The following is a 17913-nucleotide window of genomic DNA, read 5'->3' on the forward strand; positions in this document are numbered from 1 at the left end:
CTTGTCTTACCCCTGAAACTACTCTGAACCATGAACTCAATTTACCGTCAACTCTAACTGCTGCCTGACTATCTATGTAAAGACCTTTAATTGCTTGCAAAAGTTTGCCTCCTGTTCCATAATCTTGTAGAACAGACAATAACTTCCTCCTAGGAACCCAGTCATATGCCTTTTCTAGATCTATAAAGCATAGATACAATTCCCTGTTCCACTCATAACACTTCTCCATTATTTGCTGTAAACTAATGGTCCTGACAACCTCTAAGAGGCCTAAACCCACACTGATTTTCATCCAATTTGTCCGCAACTAATACTCGCACTTTCCTTTCAACAATACCTGAGAAGATTTTACCCACAACGCTGATTAAAGAGATACCTCTGTAGTTGTTACAATCTTTTCTGTTTCCATGTTTAAAGATTGGTGTGATTACTGCTTTCGTCTAGTCTGATGGAACCTGTCCCAACTCCCACGCCATTTCAATTATCCTATGTAGCCATTTAAGACCTGACATTCCACTGTATTTGATGAGTTCTGACTTAATTTCATCCACCCCAGCCGCTTTATTGCACTGCAATCTATTGACCATTTTCTCCACTTCCTCAAATGTGATCCTATTTGCATCATCATTCCTATCCCATTGTACATCGAAATCTGAAACATTACTGATCGTATTTTCACCTACATTGAGCAACTCTTCAAAATATTCCCTCCATCTGCCCAAGGCATCAACAGGATTCACCAGCAGTTTTCCTGACCTGTCCAAAATACTTTTCATTTCCTTCTTACCTCCCTTTCGAAGACTGCTAATTACACTCCAGATTGGTTTTCCAGCAGCTTGACCCAAAGTCTCCAACATGTTTCCAAAGTCTTCCCAAGATTTCTTCTTGGATGCTGCAATTATCTGTTTGGCTTTGTTTCTTTCTTCAACATAACTTTCTCTGTCTACCTGAGTTCTAGTATGCAGCCATTTTTGATACGCCTTCTTTTTCCTTTTACAGGCTGCCTTGACTGTGTCATTCCACCAAGCTGTTTGCTTCATTCTACCTTTACACACTTCTGTTCCAAGACATTCTTTAGCCACTTCTAGTACTGTGTCCCTGTACCTTGTCCATTCCTTTTCCAATGACTGTAATTGACTACATTCAACTAACTGGTACCTTTCTGAGATCACTGTTATGTACTTGTGCCTGATTTCCTTATCGTGAAGTTTCTCCACTCTTATCCTCCTACATATGCACCTGACCTCCTGCACTTCAGGCCTCACAATACCAATTTCACAGCAGATTAAATAGTGATCAGTGTCATCAAAGAATCCCCTGAATACATGTGTGTCCCTCACAGCCTTCCTGAATTCCTGATCTGTTATTATATAGTCAATGACAGATCTGGTTCCCCTGCCTTCCCAAGCATACCGGTGAATGTTCTTATGTTTAAAAAAGGAGTGTGTCATTATTAAGCCCATACTGGCAGAGAAATCCAAGAGTTGTTTCCCGTTCCTGTTGGCCTCCATATCCTCTCCAAATTTACCCATAACCTTTTCATACCCTTCTGTTCGATTTCCAATCCTGGCATTAACATCACCCATGAGCAGAACACTGTCCTTATCCTTTACTCTAACAACTACATCACTGACTGTGTCATAAAAACTATCCATCTTATCTTGATCTGTACCTTCACAATGTGAATATACTGACACAATCCTAATTTTCTTGCTAGACACTGTCAAATCTATCCGCATCAGTCGTTCGTTTACATACCTTATTGCAACTACGCTGCGTTCCATTTCTTTCCTGATGTAAAGCCCTACACCCCATTGCGCTATTCCTACTTTGACTCCTGACAGGTACACCTAGTATTCTCCCACTTCCTCTTCTTTCTCACCCCTTACCCGAATGTCACTAACAGCTAAAACGTCCAACCCCATCTTACTTGCAGCCTCTGCCAGCTCTACCTTCTTCCCAGAGTAGCCCCCATTGATATTAACAGCTCCCCATCTTGTTACCATTCGTTTGCCGAGTCGTATCTTAGGAGTCCCTGGTTTGTCAGTTAGAGGTGGGACTCTGTCACCTCCAAAGGTCCGAGGCATTTTGCTCTGATTGTTGCCAGCATCATATTTAAAGTACCAGGGAAGCAGGTTGCTAGCCTTACTTGCCCTGGATCCCATTGAGTTTTACCCCTAATGGTTGAGGGACTAAGTGGTGGATTTGGTAGTCTTTGCCGTCTGAGCACAAAGGTGACCACGACTTAGAATATGTCCGAGATGCCCAGCCTTATTCCAAAGTAACTGGTATCCCGACTGTCAGGACCACTTACTTGGCCACTCATACATTGCACGTGGTTCATGAACCAGGACATGACAACAGGAACCCACACCATGAACTTTTCTAAGGAAAATAAATTATTATGGAAAATTCATATCCAAGTAGGGCTACATTTGTCATCCTCTCAAGAGAAAGTCATTATCAGGAGAAAGAAAACTGGTGTTCTATGGATCAGAGCGTGGAATGTCAGATCCCTTAATCGGGCACGTAGGTTAGAAAACTTAAAAACAGAAATGGATAGGTTAAAGTTAGATATAGTGGGAATTAGTGAAGTTCGGTGGCAGGAGAAACAAGACTTCTGGTCAGGTGAATACAGGGTTATAAATACAAAATCAAATAGGGGTAATGCAGGAGTAGGTTTAATAATGAATAAAAAAATAGGAGAGCGGGTAAGCTACTACAAACAGCATAGTGAACGCATTATTGTTTCCAAGATAGACATGAAGCCCACGCCTACTACAGTAGTACAACTTTATATGCCAACTAGCTCTGTAGATGATGAAGAAATTGATGAAATGTATGATGAGATAAAAGAAATTATTCAGGTAGTGGAGGGAGACAAAAATTTAATTGTCATGGGAGACTGGAATTCGACAGTAGGAAAAGGAAGAGAAGGAAACGTAGTAGGTGAATATGGATTGGGGCTAAGAAATGCAAGAGGAACCCGCCTGGTAGAATTTTGCACAGAGCATAACTTAAACATAGCTAACACTTGCTTCAAGAATCATGAAAGAAGGTTGTATACATGGAAGAACCCTGGAGATACTAGAAGGTATCAGATAGATTATATAATGGTAAGACAGAGATTTACGAACCAGATTTTAAATTGTAAGACATTTCCAGGGGCAGATGTGGACTCTGACCACAATCTATTGGTTATGAACTGTCGATTAAAACTGAAGAAACTGCAAAAAGGTGGGAATTTAAGGAGATGGAACCTCGATAAACTGAAAGAAGCAGAGGTTGTACAGAGTTTCAGGGAGAGCATAAGGGAACAAATGACAGGAATGGGGGAAAGAAATACAGTAGAAGAAAAATGTGTAGCTTTAAGGAATGAAATAGTGGAGGCAGCAGAGAATCAAGTAGGTAAAAAGACGAGGGCTAGTAGAAATCCTTGGGTAACAGAAGAGATACTGAATTTAATTGATGCAAGGAGAAAATACAAAAATGCAGTATGTGAAGCAGGCAAAAAGGAATACAAACGTCTCAAAAATGAGACCGACAGGTAGTGCAAAATGGCTAAGCAGGGATGGCTAGAGGACAAATGTAAGGATGTAGAGGCTTACCTTACAAGGGGTAAGATAGATACTGCCTACAGGAAAATTAAAGAAACCTTTGGAGAAAAGAGAACCACTTGCATGAATATCAAGAGCTCAGATGGAAACCCAGTTCTAAGCAAAGAAGGGAAAGCAGAAAGGTGGAAAGAGTATATAGAGTATATAGAGGATCTATACAGGAGCGATGTTCTTGAGGACAATATTGTGGAAATGGAAGAGGAGGTAGATGAAGATGAAATGGGAGATATGATACTGCATGAAGAGTTTGACAGAGCACTGAAAGACCTAAGTCGAAACAAAGCCCCGGGAGTAGACAACATTCCATTAGAACTACTGACAGCCTTGGGAGAGCCAGTCCTGACAAAACTCTACCATCTGGTGAGTAAGATGTATGAGAGAGGCGAAATACCCTCAGACTTCAAGAAGAATATAATAATTCCAATCCCAAAGAAAGCAGGTGTTGACAGATGTGAAAATTACCGAACTATCAGTTTAATAAGTCACAGTTGCAAAATACTAACACGAATTTTTTATAGATGAATGGAAAAACTGGTAGAAGCCGACCTCGGGGAAGATCAGTTTGGATTCCATAGAAATGTTGGAACACGTGAGGCAATACTGACCCTACGACTTATCTTAGAAGAAAGATTAAGGAAAGGCAAACCTACGTTTCTAGCATTTGAAGACTTAGAGAAAGCTTTTGACAATGTTGAGTGGAATACTCTATTTCAAATTCTGAAGGTGGCAGGGGTAAAATACAGGGAGCGAAAGGCTATTTACAATTTGTACAGAAAGCAGATGGCAGTTATAAGAGTCGGGCGACATGAAAGGGAAGCAGTGGTTGGGAAGGGAGTGAGACGGGGTTGTAGCCTCTCCCCGATGCTATTCATCCTGTATATTGAGCAAGCAGTAAAGGAAACAAAAGAAAAGTTCGGAGTAGGTATTAAAATCCATGGAGAAGAAATAAAAACTTTGAGGTTCGTTGATGACATTGTAATTCTGTCAGAGACAGCAAAGGACTTGGAAGAGCAGGTGAACAGAATGAACAATGTCTTGAAAGGAGGGTATAAGATGAACATCAACAAAAGCAAAACGAGGATAATGGAATGGAGTCGAATTAAGTCGGGTGATGCTGTGGGAATTAGATTAGGAAATGAGACACTTGAAGTAGTAAAGGAGTTTTGCTATTTGGGGAGCAAAATAACTGATGATGGTCGAAGTAGTAGCTGGCCGAAGTGGCCGTGCGGTTAAAGGCGCTGCAGTCTGGAGCCGCAAGACCGCTACGGTCGCAGGTTCGAATCCTGCCTCGGGCATGGATGTTTGTGATGTCCTTAGGTTAGTTAGGTTTAACTAGTTCTAAGTTCTAGGGGACTAATGACCTCAGCAGTTGAGTCCCATAGTGCTCAGAGCCATTTGAACCATTTATGGTCGAAATAGAGAGGATATAAAATGTAGACTGGCAATGGCATGGAAAGTGTTTCTGAAGAAGAGAAATTTGTTAACATCGAGTATAGATTTAAGTGTCAGGAAGTCGTTTCTGAAAGTATTTGTATGGAGTGCAGCCATGTATGGAAGTGAAACATAGACGATAAATAGTTTGGACAAGAAGAGAATAGAAGCTTTCGAAATGTGGTGCTAGAGAAGAATGCTGAAGATTAGATGGGTAGATCACATAACTAATGAGGAGGTATTGAATAGAATTTGGGAGAAGAGGAGTTTGTGGCACAACTTGACCAGAAGAAGGGATCGGTTGGTAGGACATGTTCTGAGGCATCAAGGGATCACTAATTTAGTACTGGAGGGCAGCGTGGAGGGTAAAAATCGTAGAGGGAGACCAAGAGATGAATACAGTAAGCAGATTCAGAAGGATGTAGGTTGCAGTAGGTACTGGGAGATGAAGAAGCTTGCACAGGATAGAGTAGCACGGAGAGCTGCATCAAACCAGTCTCAGGACTGAAGACCACAACAACAACAACTAAATTTGTGTTTCGTCTGTCACCTGCCAGAGAACCTTTGCTACCTGAAAAGAGTGCCTCAAACCTGCTCTTTCTTTATTGACGTTTATGCCCAAAATATGCATTATGTTGACCTCCGACACTCACATTTTGGCATTGGTGTGATTCTAACCCACACAAACATCTACAAGACAGACATCCTTTAATGTTCCCATACTAAACTTTATCCCTGTCAAAAAATTTCTCATGTTGAAAAAACAACCTTAACCACAATTTATGGGGTGAAAAAGTTCCATGTATTCCATATGGTATCAAGTTACAGTTAGTGACAGACCAAAGCTACTTATCTCTCTGTTTGATCCAAAGTAAAAGTCCATGAGCAAACGACATGGAGGCTTCAAGGTGTGCCTTGTTTCTCAGCAATTATAATTGCAACATTCACTACAGGCCCACTTTGTAATATGTCAACACTGACATGTTATCCTGTCTCCCAACAGGGTCTGATGCAGGATTCAATAAAAAGGACGTTGTTTGCTTTTCCATCAATCAAAACACAAAGCATACACAAACAGAGTCTGCAATCACGGCTCATCAAGACATGAGTGCAACACAGCAGAACCATTTCTTCACCATGTGTTGTTTCAAATTCAGCAGGTTTGGCTGGAGCAGAGTCAGAGGCTCTCACTCCACTTTCAGAATGCTTTCCTCCTTGTGACACCACCTTAATGCTGTTGATGGCATCCTGCTGTTAGCCACAGAGGACACATGGTGCAAAGTGGTCGTACTGTCCACACACAGACCCCGTATACTCCAGCTCTGACGTCACGAGCACTGGGGAATGAGTCATTTGAAGGCCATGACTAGACATCACATTTGCTGGGTGGGAATAGATGTGTGGATAGAACGAATGGAGATCTTCTGCAGTGTATGTACACAAAATCAGTTTGGCCTGTGCAGCATTTTTCACCATGGTCCAAGCCATAACAGCTGTGGGAGCAGTTGATGCATGTGGATTTCATTGGATTATTCAAATGTGGCTTTTGGTAGTAGATGCCCTCTCTGAACAATATGTGCCCTGTTCAGTATCTTCACAATAGAGAATGCACTGCATACAATAGTTTCTGATGATGGTCCTCAATTCCTGGCTCTGAGTTCCACCAGTTCAGCCTGCAAAATGGCATAGATAATCTGACTACCACTCCTTTTCACTTAGCATCAAATTTGGAAGTTGAGCAGCTGGTCAGGACCTTCCTAGTATTTCAGTAGTAGCAACGAAGTACTGACAAAGAGAGGGAGCTGGCCATGGAGACTGAGCTAACCCCTCCACCCACATAGCTCCCAGCTCCTGTAGTCCTGATGGGCACCACTGGAATGGACTCTTTCTCCAGTCCACCTCACTGATGCCTCCACTCTGTTGCCACTGTCGAACAAAGTGGATGTCATGGTCCCTGTGTCAGCTCCCACGCTGCCCTACCTGCATCTCCAGTTCCCCCTCTGTTATTGGCCCCATTACTCTTTGGGAAATTACTGACATTTGGGCCAGTTAAAAGGGGAAGGAATACTGTATACCCACCAAGTACCAATGAGGATATTCCACCAGCGGGCAATGATATAAATGTAGAATTGATTAATTGCCTGGAGAAAGACTGGAGCATAATCACTGCCCCATGCAGCAGCAGAGGCTGCCAGAAGGCACAGCTCAGATGGGCAAAGTTCTTTGGTTTTTGGCCACTTTAAACGAGTGTGCATCATGGCAGGAAGTAGTCCATGTACTTGCATGAAGCACATATTCATCATCATTACAAAATTGTGTTGACTGCTTCTCTTTGGACTTGGATTTCATTCTGGGTACAAATGTACTCATATATTGCTTATGACAGACTTGGCATCTGTTCTGGAAATTATCAGGTTGCACATTCCTTGATGAAATCATATATTACTGTTTTCCAGTTAGTACCATTTGTAAATGTGTTTCACATCAGTTTGAACTTTATTCTGAGTGCTGAATAGTGGGACTTAAGGACAAACTGTGTTTGTATCCAGTGAGATAAAAATTTGTTATTGCAGCCAAGCATAATTACTATTATTCAGTAAAAGTTCAGTATTTTTACTTACAAAGAACAGACACAAAAGAGTCTTTAAGACAAAAATACACTAAGTAAGATAAAATAAGAACATAAAAGTATCATAACAGGCAATTATTTAACTTTTGGAGGCAAAGGCGTCATTACAAAGAAAGGATAATACAACTATGTCAAACAAATGCAAAAAAAATGACAATTTTCATATATTTGTTAAAGATCATAGAACAGTGTCATACAGAGGCTGAAGTATAAAGATCTAAGGAAGATTCTGTGATGTATATGAAATATAAGAAGGGGAAGGAGGAACTGGAGTGACAGGGGAGCAGTTGTTGGAACTATCATATTTTACACACATACAACAACAACAGAAACAGGGAGGAACTGGATGCCAAAAGGTACACAGAGATTGGAACAAAGTGTTTCTTAAGCATCAAAATCAGAAAAAAGTGTAAACAGAAAGATACACAGAGAAAACCCAATAGCCTTCTGTTACACATTCCATAAATTCTAAAATTAAGTTGCCCTTGAGCGCATGAAAAAGGAAGAGTATCTAACATCAAAATAACTGCCAAGTATTTTCTTCTCAAGTGTCATTTCACTTTTTTCTGTGTATGAAGAAAATTCCAAGTTGATAGGGCAGCAATTAATTAACTTATTGTTGACATTTTAGAGGATATTGTGAAAATAGACACAAATATATTACCGGTGGTGAAGTGTTGCTTTCATTATCCTCTGAGCTTTCACTAAGAGATGCTTCAAACCAGAGATTCAAAAGATTCTGCAGTGTTCCTACATGCTGATCCTTGTAGATTAATGCAATGAGCTGAACCATTGTCACACCCCAGTGTGCCTAAAACAAAGAGAAAAACGCACACTATAAATAGACGCAGGTAGATAGCATAAAAGTAGGATAAACATGGTTTATGGTTTGTTTCTAATACAAAACAGCAGCCTGTTCAACACAATTATGAGCAATAATTTAATACAGTTCTACTAAATTAATTGGCCTCGAAGTTCTTTTCATATGCTGGAAACATCAGTAAAAGTAAATGAAAAAATGCAAATTTCAATTAATTTTGTACCTGTTTGTTATTCTAAGCAGTTGGCCTTCTACAACTGACAATATTTTAGTAACATTTTTCACAAAACATTACAATCCATGTCTCTTTGCAATAGTGTGGACACATTGCAAGAAAATTTTAAGACATGTTATTCTTTATTTTAAAACCAGAAACTAGATTTCTATAATTCTTAGAAAATATGTTCACCCTTTTCACACAAACAGTTTTTTGGGTATGACAAAATAGTGGTTTTAGATATGGTTTGAACATTAGTATTCATTTATATTTCAAACTGAGTATTTTAGCAACTAAAAGAAATAGAAAAAGGCAATGCCTCCTCGGCATGCCAGGTGGTGCATAAACACATAGGTCTATAACTTGTAATGACTGTAAGGATGCAAATGCATATGGTGATCAAAGGGAGTTGGTGATATGCATTATTACTGCTGAACTAGGATTGTGGGATCACGTGTGTGGTTGTGCATAGCATAAACTTATCAACTGGTTCTGTAACTTCATTAGTAATTTGCACTGTTTTATTTCCAGTAATTTGGTTATACAGTATTTTAGTCTTATTTTGACTGACTTTCAGATCTACTTTCAAACTTATTCTATTAAGTTCTTCCACTTGTTGTGGATGTTTTCTATACTAGATACAAAGACTATGATACCATCAGCAAATGATTCGAATATTTTTCATTAAGGCAAGTGTTTCCTTTACTTATAATGATCTGAAAATTTCCTGAAACAGTGGCTGAAAATTGGCTGCTCTTGACAACAGAGCAGGCAGGGGCTCAGAGTCTGCAGAGCAGTGTGGCATGCCATGGAGCTGCATCTGTGACAAAGTTCTGTGACCATGGGACTCTGTAACTAAGGAGATCTATGCATAAAACAAAACCAAATTTTAATTGGAACCATAAGGAGAGTCTATTCACGTTATTATCTGGTTGTATGAACTTAGTCATTCAGAAGTTAAACTGATTGTAACTGGGATAAAGAAACCCTGTTTGTAAACCTATTAAAAAAACCAAGAAGACCACTTCAAGAAGGAGAGAGCCCACATGATACATGGTTTCCTGACCTTTTACATGCATATAAAAAAAGCCTAGAACACAGTGTCAAGCAAGGAGTTTCCATTTTACAAAAACTATTTTCATCTGCTGTTTCAGGAAGTTTACAGTTCGTTATACATGAAGAAAACACAAATCTTAGTAGAACATACTGAATCATTTCTAATGGCATGCCACCCTTTGTGTCTAGTGAAGAAAACTTCCAAAACAAGTCAAAGAACTTAACAGAGAATGTTTGAAAGAAGGTTTGACAGGTAACCACAATAAGGCCAAAATAATCAATCTCCTGAAAAGAAAACAGTGAAATTATAGAACTAGTTAATGAGTTTTCATATTTAGTGCACTTGACTATGACTGTATCAACGGCAAAAGAAATAAACAGAAAAGTAAACAGGACCAGGACCTGTAGCAATTTTTTGAATTAAATAGGCTCTTCAGGACAATACTTCTGACATGTTTGGAAAGAATGTATACAATCAGAGTATGTTGTCACTTTTAACACACAACAGTGGGACATTGACTTCTGATGCTAAAACCACTCATAAACTGAGAGTTACATGTTGTGAATAACTAGGGGAGGCAGAGAAATAAAAAAATGTATCAGGAAACGGACCAAAGTGAAAGACATAATTACAACTAATAAAAATGAAATGGAGATGGCAGAATATATAGTCAGCAAATGGACAGTATATGAATCAAGGAAATTCTTCACTGTATTTCTTTGGATAAGAAAAGATTAAGATGATCAACAATTAAAAAGAGAAACATGAATATATATACAGCTGAAGATTGTAATGCATGGAAATGTCTAAAGGAGGCCTTTTCTACCAGTAGCTTATGATTATGACCATGTGCAACAATTGACATGTACATCTACATTCTCCAAATCACTGTCAAGTGGATGGCAGATGGTACTTCTCATTTTACTATGGTACCCAGTCCATTTACATATACATTGATCAGTCAGAACATTATAACCACTGACATATTATCAATATAAACCCTTCGCTTGGCAAGGAATGACTGCTAGTCAGACACATGCATGATGCATGTAGTATTAGTGAGTGTATTGTCTGTGTGCAGAATGGGGAAGGTGCATGATCTATCTGAGTTTGACCAAGGGCAGATTGTGATGGCTCCAAGGCTTGGCATGACTTGTCGCGTGTTTGAGGAGTGCTGTAGTGAGTGTCTTCAACACATGGTGAAACGAAGATGAAACCAGATGCCATGGGGTTGGGCAGGCACCCCTCATTGCAGATGTCAGACGTCATAGGCTGGACAGGCTGGTAAAATAGGACAGGTGGTGAACTGTGGTGGAACTAACATCAGGTTTTAATGCTGGGCAGAGTCCAAGTGTGTCTGAACACTCCTAAGACTGGGCCTGCACAACCGACGACCCACACATGTGCCAATGTTAACACCACAACATCGGCCACCTTGACTGAAATGGGCACGTGACCATCAGCATTCAACATCAGTACAGTGACAGAGCAATTCATGATCTGATGAATCCCAATACCTTCCCATTGTGCCAATGGGAAAGCAGGAATCCAAAGTCGTGGAAGGGAACAGCCCCTTAATACCTGCACTGCAGGTCAAAGACAATCTGGCAGTGGCTGCATTACGCTCTGGGGAACGTTCACACAGGCATCCATGGGTCTAATGGAGCTCGTGCAACCAAGGAGTATCGTACACTGGTTGCAGGCTGCATATACCCCTTCATGACAATCACGTTTCCCTACGACAGGGGTGGAAATAGGTGCATGAGAAAACAGGTAGCAGTTGTGATCTAGTGCTGTTTACATGCTCCCTTGTGCCAGATGAGACATGCCAGTACTACGTGACCTAGCCACCTTGGTCCTCTGCACATCGGTGTGGGTTGCTTTGCTAATACTGTCATCCCATAGTGCTGTTACAGCTGGCAGCCAAAATACTGGATGCACTTATCTTCTCTATTCATGTTGACAGGTTGCTTAGGTATGGTACTTTCACTGACACCTCAGCAAAATGCAATTTACTAAGGAATATAAAAGAATATGGTGCTGCCTTTCCTCAACATGAAACTTTACCAAAAGCCTGATGGTAAACTTAACGACATCATGCACAGAAAATCCACCAGCACCGACAGGTACCTGCATGCCCCCTCCCATCATCACCCAGCGCAGAAGAATGCACCCTGTATGTTTTAATCAAAAGATCACAGGATCGACAATGAAGAACATCTGATGGCAAAACTACAAAACCTCAGGTCCATCTATAGAAACAACGGTAATGGAATGAAGCTAACAGATAAAACTATGTAGACAGAGGATGAGAGTAATAGGAAAGATCAGAAGGGAGTACAAAACATTGTTCTATTACCATAAGTACAAGGGTCACTGAGTGTGTGGGCTAAATTCTTCAACAAGCACATGAGAAACCAATTTCATGAAGCACCGACAAAATAAAAGGTGTTCTTGGCTCAACAAAAGATGTAGTTGACAAGCTAAATATTGCAGGAGGTTACGAAATAGGCTATGAGTGTGGAGTAGTGTATGTAGGTGAGACAGGGTGACCAATTAGCAAACAAATATATAAATATGAAAGATACATTCATCTGAGACAGTGCATCAAGTCAGCAGTGGTGGAACACCAGGATGAGTGCAGGAAACTGATAATATTTTGAGAAGCTTGCGTACTGGTGAAACACTACATTACCTGGAGGAGGAAGGTTAGAGAGACAATAGAAATAGCAAAGCAACCCACCAACATGAATAGAGAAGATCAGTACAGACATCTAGGATTTGGCTCCCAGCAGTGGCAGTGCTACATTGTAGTGTATCATACATTGTTATTGTAAATTTTACCATCCTGTAAATGAAAGACTTGGCAACAATAATATGTTTTGTAATAGAAGAAATATTACTCAATATATAAATGAACTTCACCGAAATAGCTGTAAGAGAACTAGACACTTCTTGTTTTGCAGGGTTACTCCATGAACAGAATATTACCACCCATGTTAATGCAATGCGAACTCACTTTTATCTGAAAGCTCTGATGAGTACGTATATGTATCATGAGAAGTCTCTTTTGTGTGATAAAGAATTGTTGGCAGCTGCCATTACTGAGTTTTCGATTTGCAGAAAATTAGATTAGCATCAAACAAATTACAAAAAAAGATCGGATGGCACTGTTGTCCGGGAGGCCCCTTTCGGGGGACTTCGGCCGCCATATTGCAAGTCCTTTTTAGTTGACGCCACTTCGGAGACTTGCGAGTCAATGATTATGAAAATGATGATGAAGGACACACAACACCCAGACCCCTGCCAGGAATCAAACCCAGGCCCCCTGTGTGCTGGTGGTAACGCTACAGCTACGCTACGAAGGTGGACACTGTCAGCATAATTTCATATATGAGAAAGTGACTCCTGTTTCAAGAACATACTTTGATTAATGTTTGAAAGGTACATTATCATTTTATTAGGTAAAACTAGAAATTCATCATTACAACAGCATACTAAAATGCACAGATTGTTCAGATCAATAGTTAATGGATGTAAAGTGAGAACCTGCATGCAAGGTCATGATTTCTTACAGGAAATAACATAAACTTTTCTGATGTTTTAATTGCTAAATAATTGGACAGCTATTATCCACTTTTAATCAAATATTCTGTAATTAAAAACATACAGATTCAATTCAGTCTAAGGAGATTGAATAACATTCATTGCTAGCTTCCAGCTACAAAGTTCACTTACAGCACGATCCCTGAGCATACTACAAGATTCTGCAGAGAGCTGCATGGTGTATTCCAGAAAACTTAATGTGTTGTGAGATGAATTTGGATAACGTCATTAACTAACTATACCAGTGTGCTTTAAATAATGTATAAATAATAATACCCAAGAATCTACAACTCAAACTGTAACTGAACTGTAATTAAATCAATTAATCCAAAACAAAGACAATAAATGAAATATGTTTTAATTTATATATCATATGTGTCATCAACAGTGACTGAAAAAATTACAAATCTTTTAATTGTTAAACTGTATTATAATATCTTGCATTGTATTCTAGTCAATGTGTTGTATTTTGTTTCACAGATAGGTTTTGTGGAGTCTGGTATTTGCAGCAGAGCAGTTCAGTTCCACCACATCAGAATTTTGCATTGTTAGAGGACGGTGCACAGGCAAGTACATATAATAATCTTGTGTTCTCGCTCACCTGTGCCACTTTGATCACTTTTATTCTCTTCACTAATAGAAGAAGATACATAATTTTTCCATATTTCCACTATTTTCTGTGCAGAGGCTTCAGGAGTTGTGATGGTACATAACTGGTGTTCATTCTTTCCCTGAAGTGCTTAGAATAAGCATGTGTTAGTACTAGGAGAGTATTCAAATTAAGTATCATTATATGTTTTATTAGTGAAGTAATCTGTGGTGTGGTAAAGACATGTGCACAGTTCAAAAGGCAACAAGATCAGAAATTAAAAGTTCACCCTGTCAGGGAAGTTCAGGAAGTAGTAGAACCAGCTGCATCAACTCCAAAAAAGTTTGAAGAGCATCAAGTAAAGTTTTTGAGCAAATTCAATGGGTGGGTGCAGGCTAAGGAACAAAGAATTATTCACTGTGTTAATAAACGTTTTAAAGAGGCAGCAGAAAATACTTTGGTTGATAATTTACCCCAACCTAATTAAATTAAACTATATCTGCAAGATGTGAAAGACAAATTGGGATCTTACAGTGGTGGGCAAAGATGGTCCAGTACACTGAAACATTTATGCAAGACTTAGAAGAGGACCAAAGGCAATAAAAGACTGTCCAATCAAATTGCACAAGGAGGAGAGACAACAGACCTCAAGCATCAGATTTGAATATGGTAATGCGTGTCTGCATATCAGATGCATAATAAGAATTTATTTTCTGTGCACACTGTTCATTTGTCAATAAATCTTTATACTACTGTGCAAGAGAAAGTCCTAAAACATAGACAGTTTCAGCCATTCTCACCAGATGTGGAAACTGTAGACCCTGTCAATTTCATATGAGGATTTAGAAGAGCATTACCAGGATCCTGGATTGAAGCCCAAAAGATTAACTATGTGTGAGGCTATATCCAAGGAGATGGTGCATCATGGACTATGGACATGATGGACTCGTGTAAAACATATGAACAGTCTGAACAGGCATTCCTAGCCAAATATTGGTCTCATGGAAGCTATAAATGCCTGAGGAAGGAATTATTCAATCTGGAGCCCTTCTCTTTCAAAACCGATGGCGTGTAGCAATATTTTGAAAAATGTTTGAAAGAAGCAAGATACTGGTGTGAGTCTATTACTCAGAAGGATATACTTCAGATTCTAAAAGCAAAACTACCCGCTGCAATCCTTAAGAAACTATTACACACTTTAGAAGACAGTTTGGAAGGATTTATATCTGTACTTGACTCCATCTGTTTAATACAGCAGGACATAAAATTGTGAAGAGGACAAAGTAACTTTTGTGTACACGGTGTTACTCCACATAACACTCACACAAATAACCAACATGTGCATGAAACAACTGCTAGTTGGCTGATGCAACACAATTACAATAATGGACAACACACTAGGGGCATTCAGTAAGTAATGCTACACATTTTTCCTGAAAGCAGCTTGGTTTTATTCACAATTCCAATACACCACACAATTCCCCAACTCTTTTGGCTAAAAAACCCTATTTTTCAACATAATTTCTATTCAATATGATGGCCTTACACCAACTGACTGGGAGAGTCTCTATGTACACATGGTGCCCCTCAACTGGTCAACATCACAGCCAACATCTTGCTGCAACAACCATCATCCATCAACCACATACTGCTTCCCACAAAAGAGCATCCCTCACTGAGCCAAACTGATGGAAGTCGGAAGGTGTGAGATGTCTGCTGTAGAGCAAATGAGGAATAACAGTGACCTCCTCTTGGGTGCACAGACTTGTGTGAGGTCTTGCACTGTCGTGAAGAAAGAGAAGTTTGTTTTCATTTTGTGGTGACAGACACACTGAAGTTATTTCTTAAATTTCCTGAGAGTAGCGAAATACATTCCAAGTTAACCTTTGCACCATGAGGGAGGACATCAAACAGAACAGAACCTTCACAGTCCCAGAAACTGTCACCATGACTTACTGACTGAGGGTGCGACTTTGAAGTTTTTCTTTGTAGGAGAGGCAGTGTGGCACCACTCCATGGATTGGCATTTTGTTTCCGGTTCAAAGTGATGAACCCACATTACATCGCCTCTGATGATGTTCGAAAAAAAGTTGTCATGATCAGCCTCAAAAGGTGCAAGCAACTCTGTGCAGATGTTCCTTCCTTGCTCTTCATAGTCTTCCAACAGCTGCTGAGGAACCCAGTAGGCAAACACCTTAGAGTACCCCAACTGTTGGACGAGTATGTCAGCACTACCAACAGATGTCCAGCTGTGCAATGAGGTGTTGGACTGTGATCTGTCAACCACCTTGAGTGAGAGTGTCCTCCTGTTCCAACACTGCAGAAGTCACAGCTGTGCAAAGCTGGCTGCACACAGGAGACTGTACAGGTTTGTGAGATCTTGTTGGAATAGTGACAGATGCCTCAACCAACGACTCATTGTGCCTTTGTTTACTGCCAGTTCCACTTGGATGTTCTGCAAGTGTCAATGAATATCTGCGATGCTCTTGTTTTCCACCAAAAGAAACACAGTGACATTACAGTCACCATTTTGAATGCCACATATAGCTTCATCACCAATCAGAACTTCGTGAAGCTATAAGAGCTGAATTGGGATTGTTCCATGATGTTCCACAACTAATTCCACATTTTTTCAACTGAAATTGGCCAACAGAAAAAAATGTGTTGCATTACTTATTGAACGCTCCTCTTAATAACTAAAGACAAAATGGGAATGGTTGCAATCACTGTCCTAAACAAGGTAGGCAGAAGATCGGAAAGGAGATACAATCCAGGTTTTACACCAGTGCGATCAGTCAGCTTATCATAATCAGTCACATCAGCTGCTACCTACAAATAATAATTGCTGAAAACAATCACTAGTAATGATGGAAGTCAAAGCTGTTCATTCTAATAATTATTATGTGTTAAACTAGACTCGACCGGGTTGTGCCCAGAGATTGGTCATGGATTTCAATAGGGACTTTGAGCCTGCCGTTCAGTTCTTTTGATATAATGATGGAGAGAACATCTGGGAGGAACTCTGTGCAAATGTTAATGAATGTAAGAGAGAATATCCCCCAGCACTGATATCAGCCATTCAGGCGACAGTGGAGGATACACCAGTTACAGTTGCACTAGATACTAGAGCATTGGTGAATGTTGTATCAGGCAGCTTCTTCCAGAAAATATCACAAAGGACCCAGTTACCCAGTTTTCTAGTTCACAACTGTCAAAATTATTGGACCTATAGACATACAATCATAGCCTATAAGAATACAGACATATTGGAGAGTTGGAAAATGCAGCAATTAAATCTGCATACCTAGTGATAAATAAATTGGTAGTCAAATGTATTCTAGGCCTAGAGGGGATCTGGCAGAGGGTCAAACAGATTGACTTAGCCATGAGGAAGGTTCTTTTTGGACCAACAGAGCAGTGGCTCAAGTAGATTTGATACAGAAGAAGGGTAATCACAGTAAGTACTGCTGAGGGGTAAGGATAAAATCAATAGTGAAGCAGAGCCAATGAACTCACATTTTTCCAGTAAAGGTAATGAATGTGCTCAGATTGTCAGACCAACTATAACAAAAGTCAACTGAGCCAGACCACTTTACACTTGAGGAAAGGAAACAATTGCCTGACCTCCTGAACCAAAACTATAAAGTGTTTGAGGAAAACCAGAAATGATGAAAGGAGATACCTGTGATTTAGATGTTTTACCTCATCAAACATACTGCCACAACTTTTGTTCAATTCCATGGAGATAATGTCGATCAGTGGATGAAGAGATACAGAGGGTGCTCAAGTGAGATTTAACAAAACCATCAACCAGTCCATAATGCAGTCCACTCCTAGTTGTACCCACATCAAGAGCTTAAAAAGTTCTATGCTTGAAGGAAGAGAAGAAGTGACATGCCTTATCCTAAGGCATACATATGACTGTCATATGTAATTATAAATATATT

General features: G+C 39.8%; 1 protein-coding gene across 3 annotated transcripts in view; it reads right to left on the minus strand.

Moving 5' to 3' along the window:
* Window positions 1–17913, minus strand: part of LOC126236892 (protein timeless) — a 399100-nt gene that overhangs the window by 168661 nt on the left and 212526 nt on the right. For all 3 annotated transcript variants that reach the window (XM_049946528.1, XM_049946529.1, XM_049946531.1), the window contains one exon: window positions 8342–8488. In XM_049946528.1, the coding sequence (XP_049802485.1) occupies window positions 8342–8488 (147 nt within the window). The remainder of the gene's footprint in view (window positions 1–8341; window positions 8489–17913) is intronic.

The sequence above is a fragment of the Schistocerca nitens genome, chromosome 2, assembly GCF_023898315.1.
Source record: "Schistocerca nitens isolate TAMUIC-IGC-003100 chromosome 2, iqSchNite1.1, whole genome shotgun sequence".
NCBI classification, from domain to species: Eukaryota; Metazoa; Arthropoda; class Insecta; order Orthoptera; family Acrididae; genus Schistocerca; species Schistocerca nitens.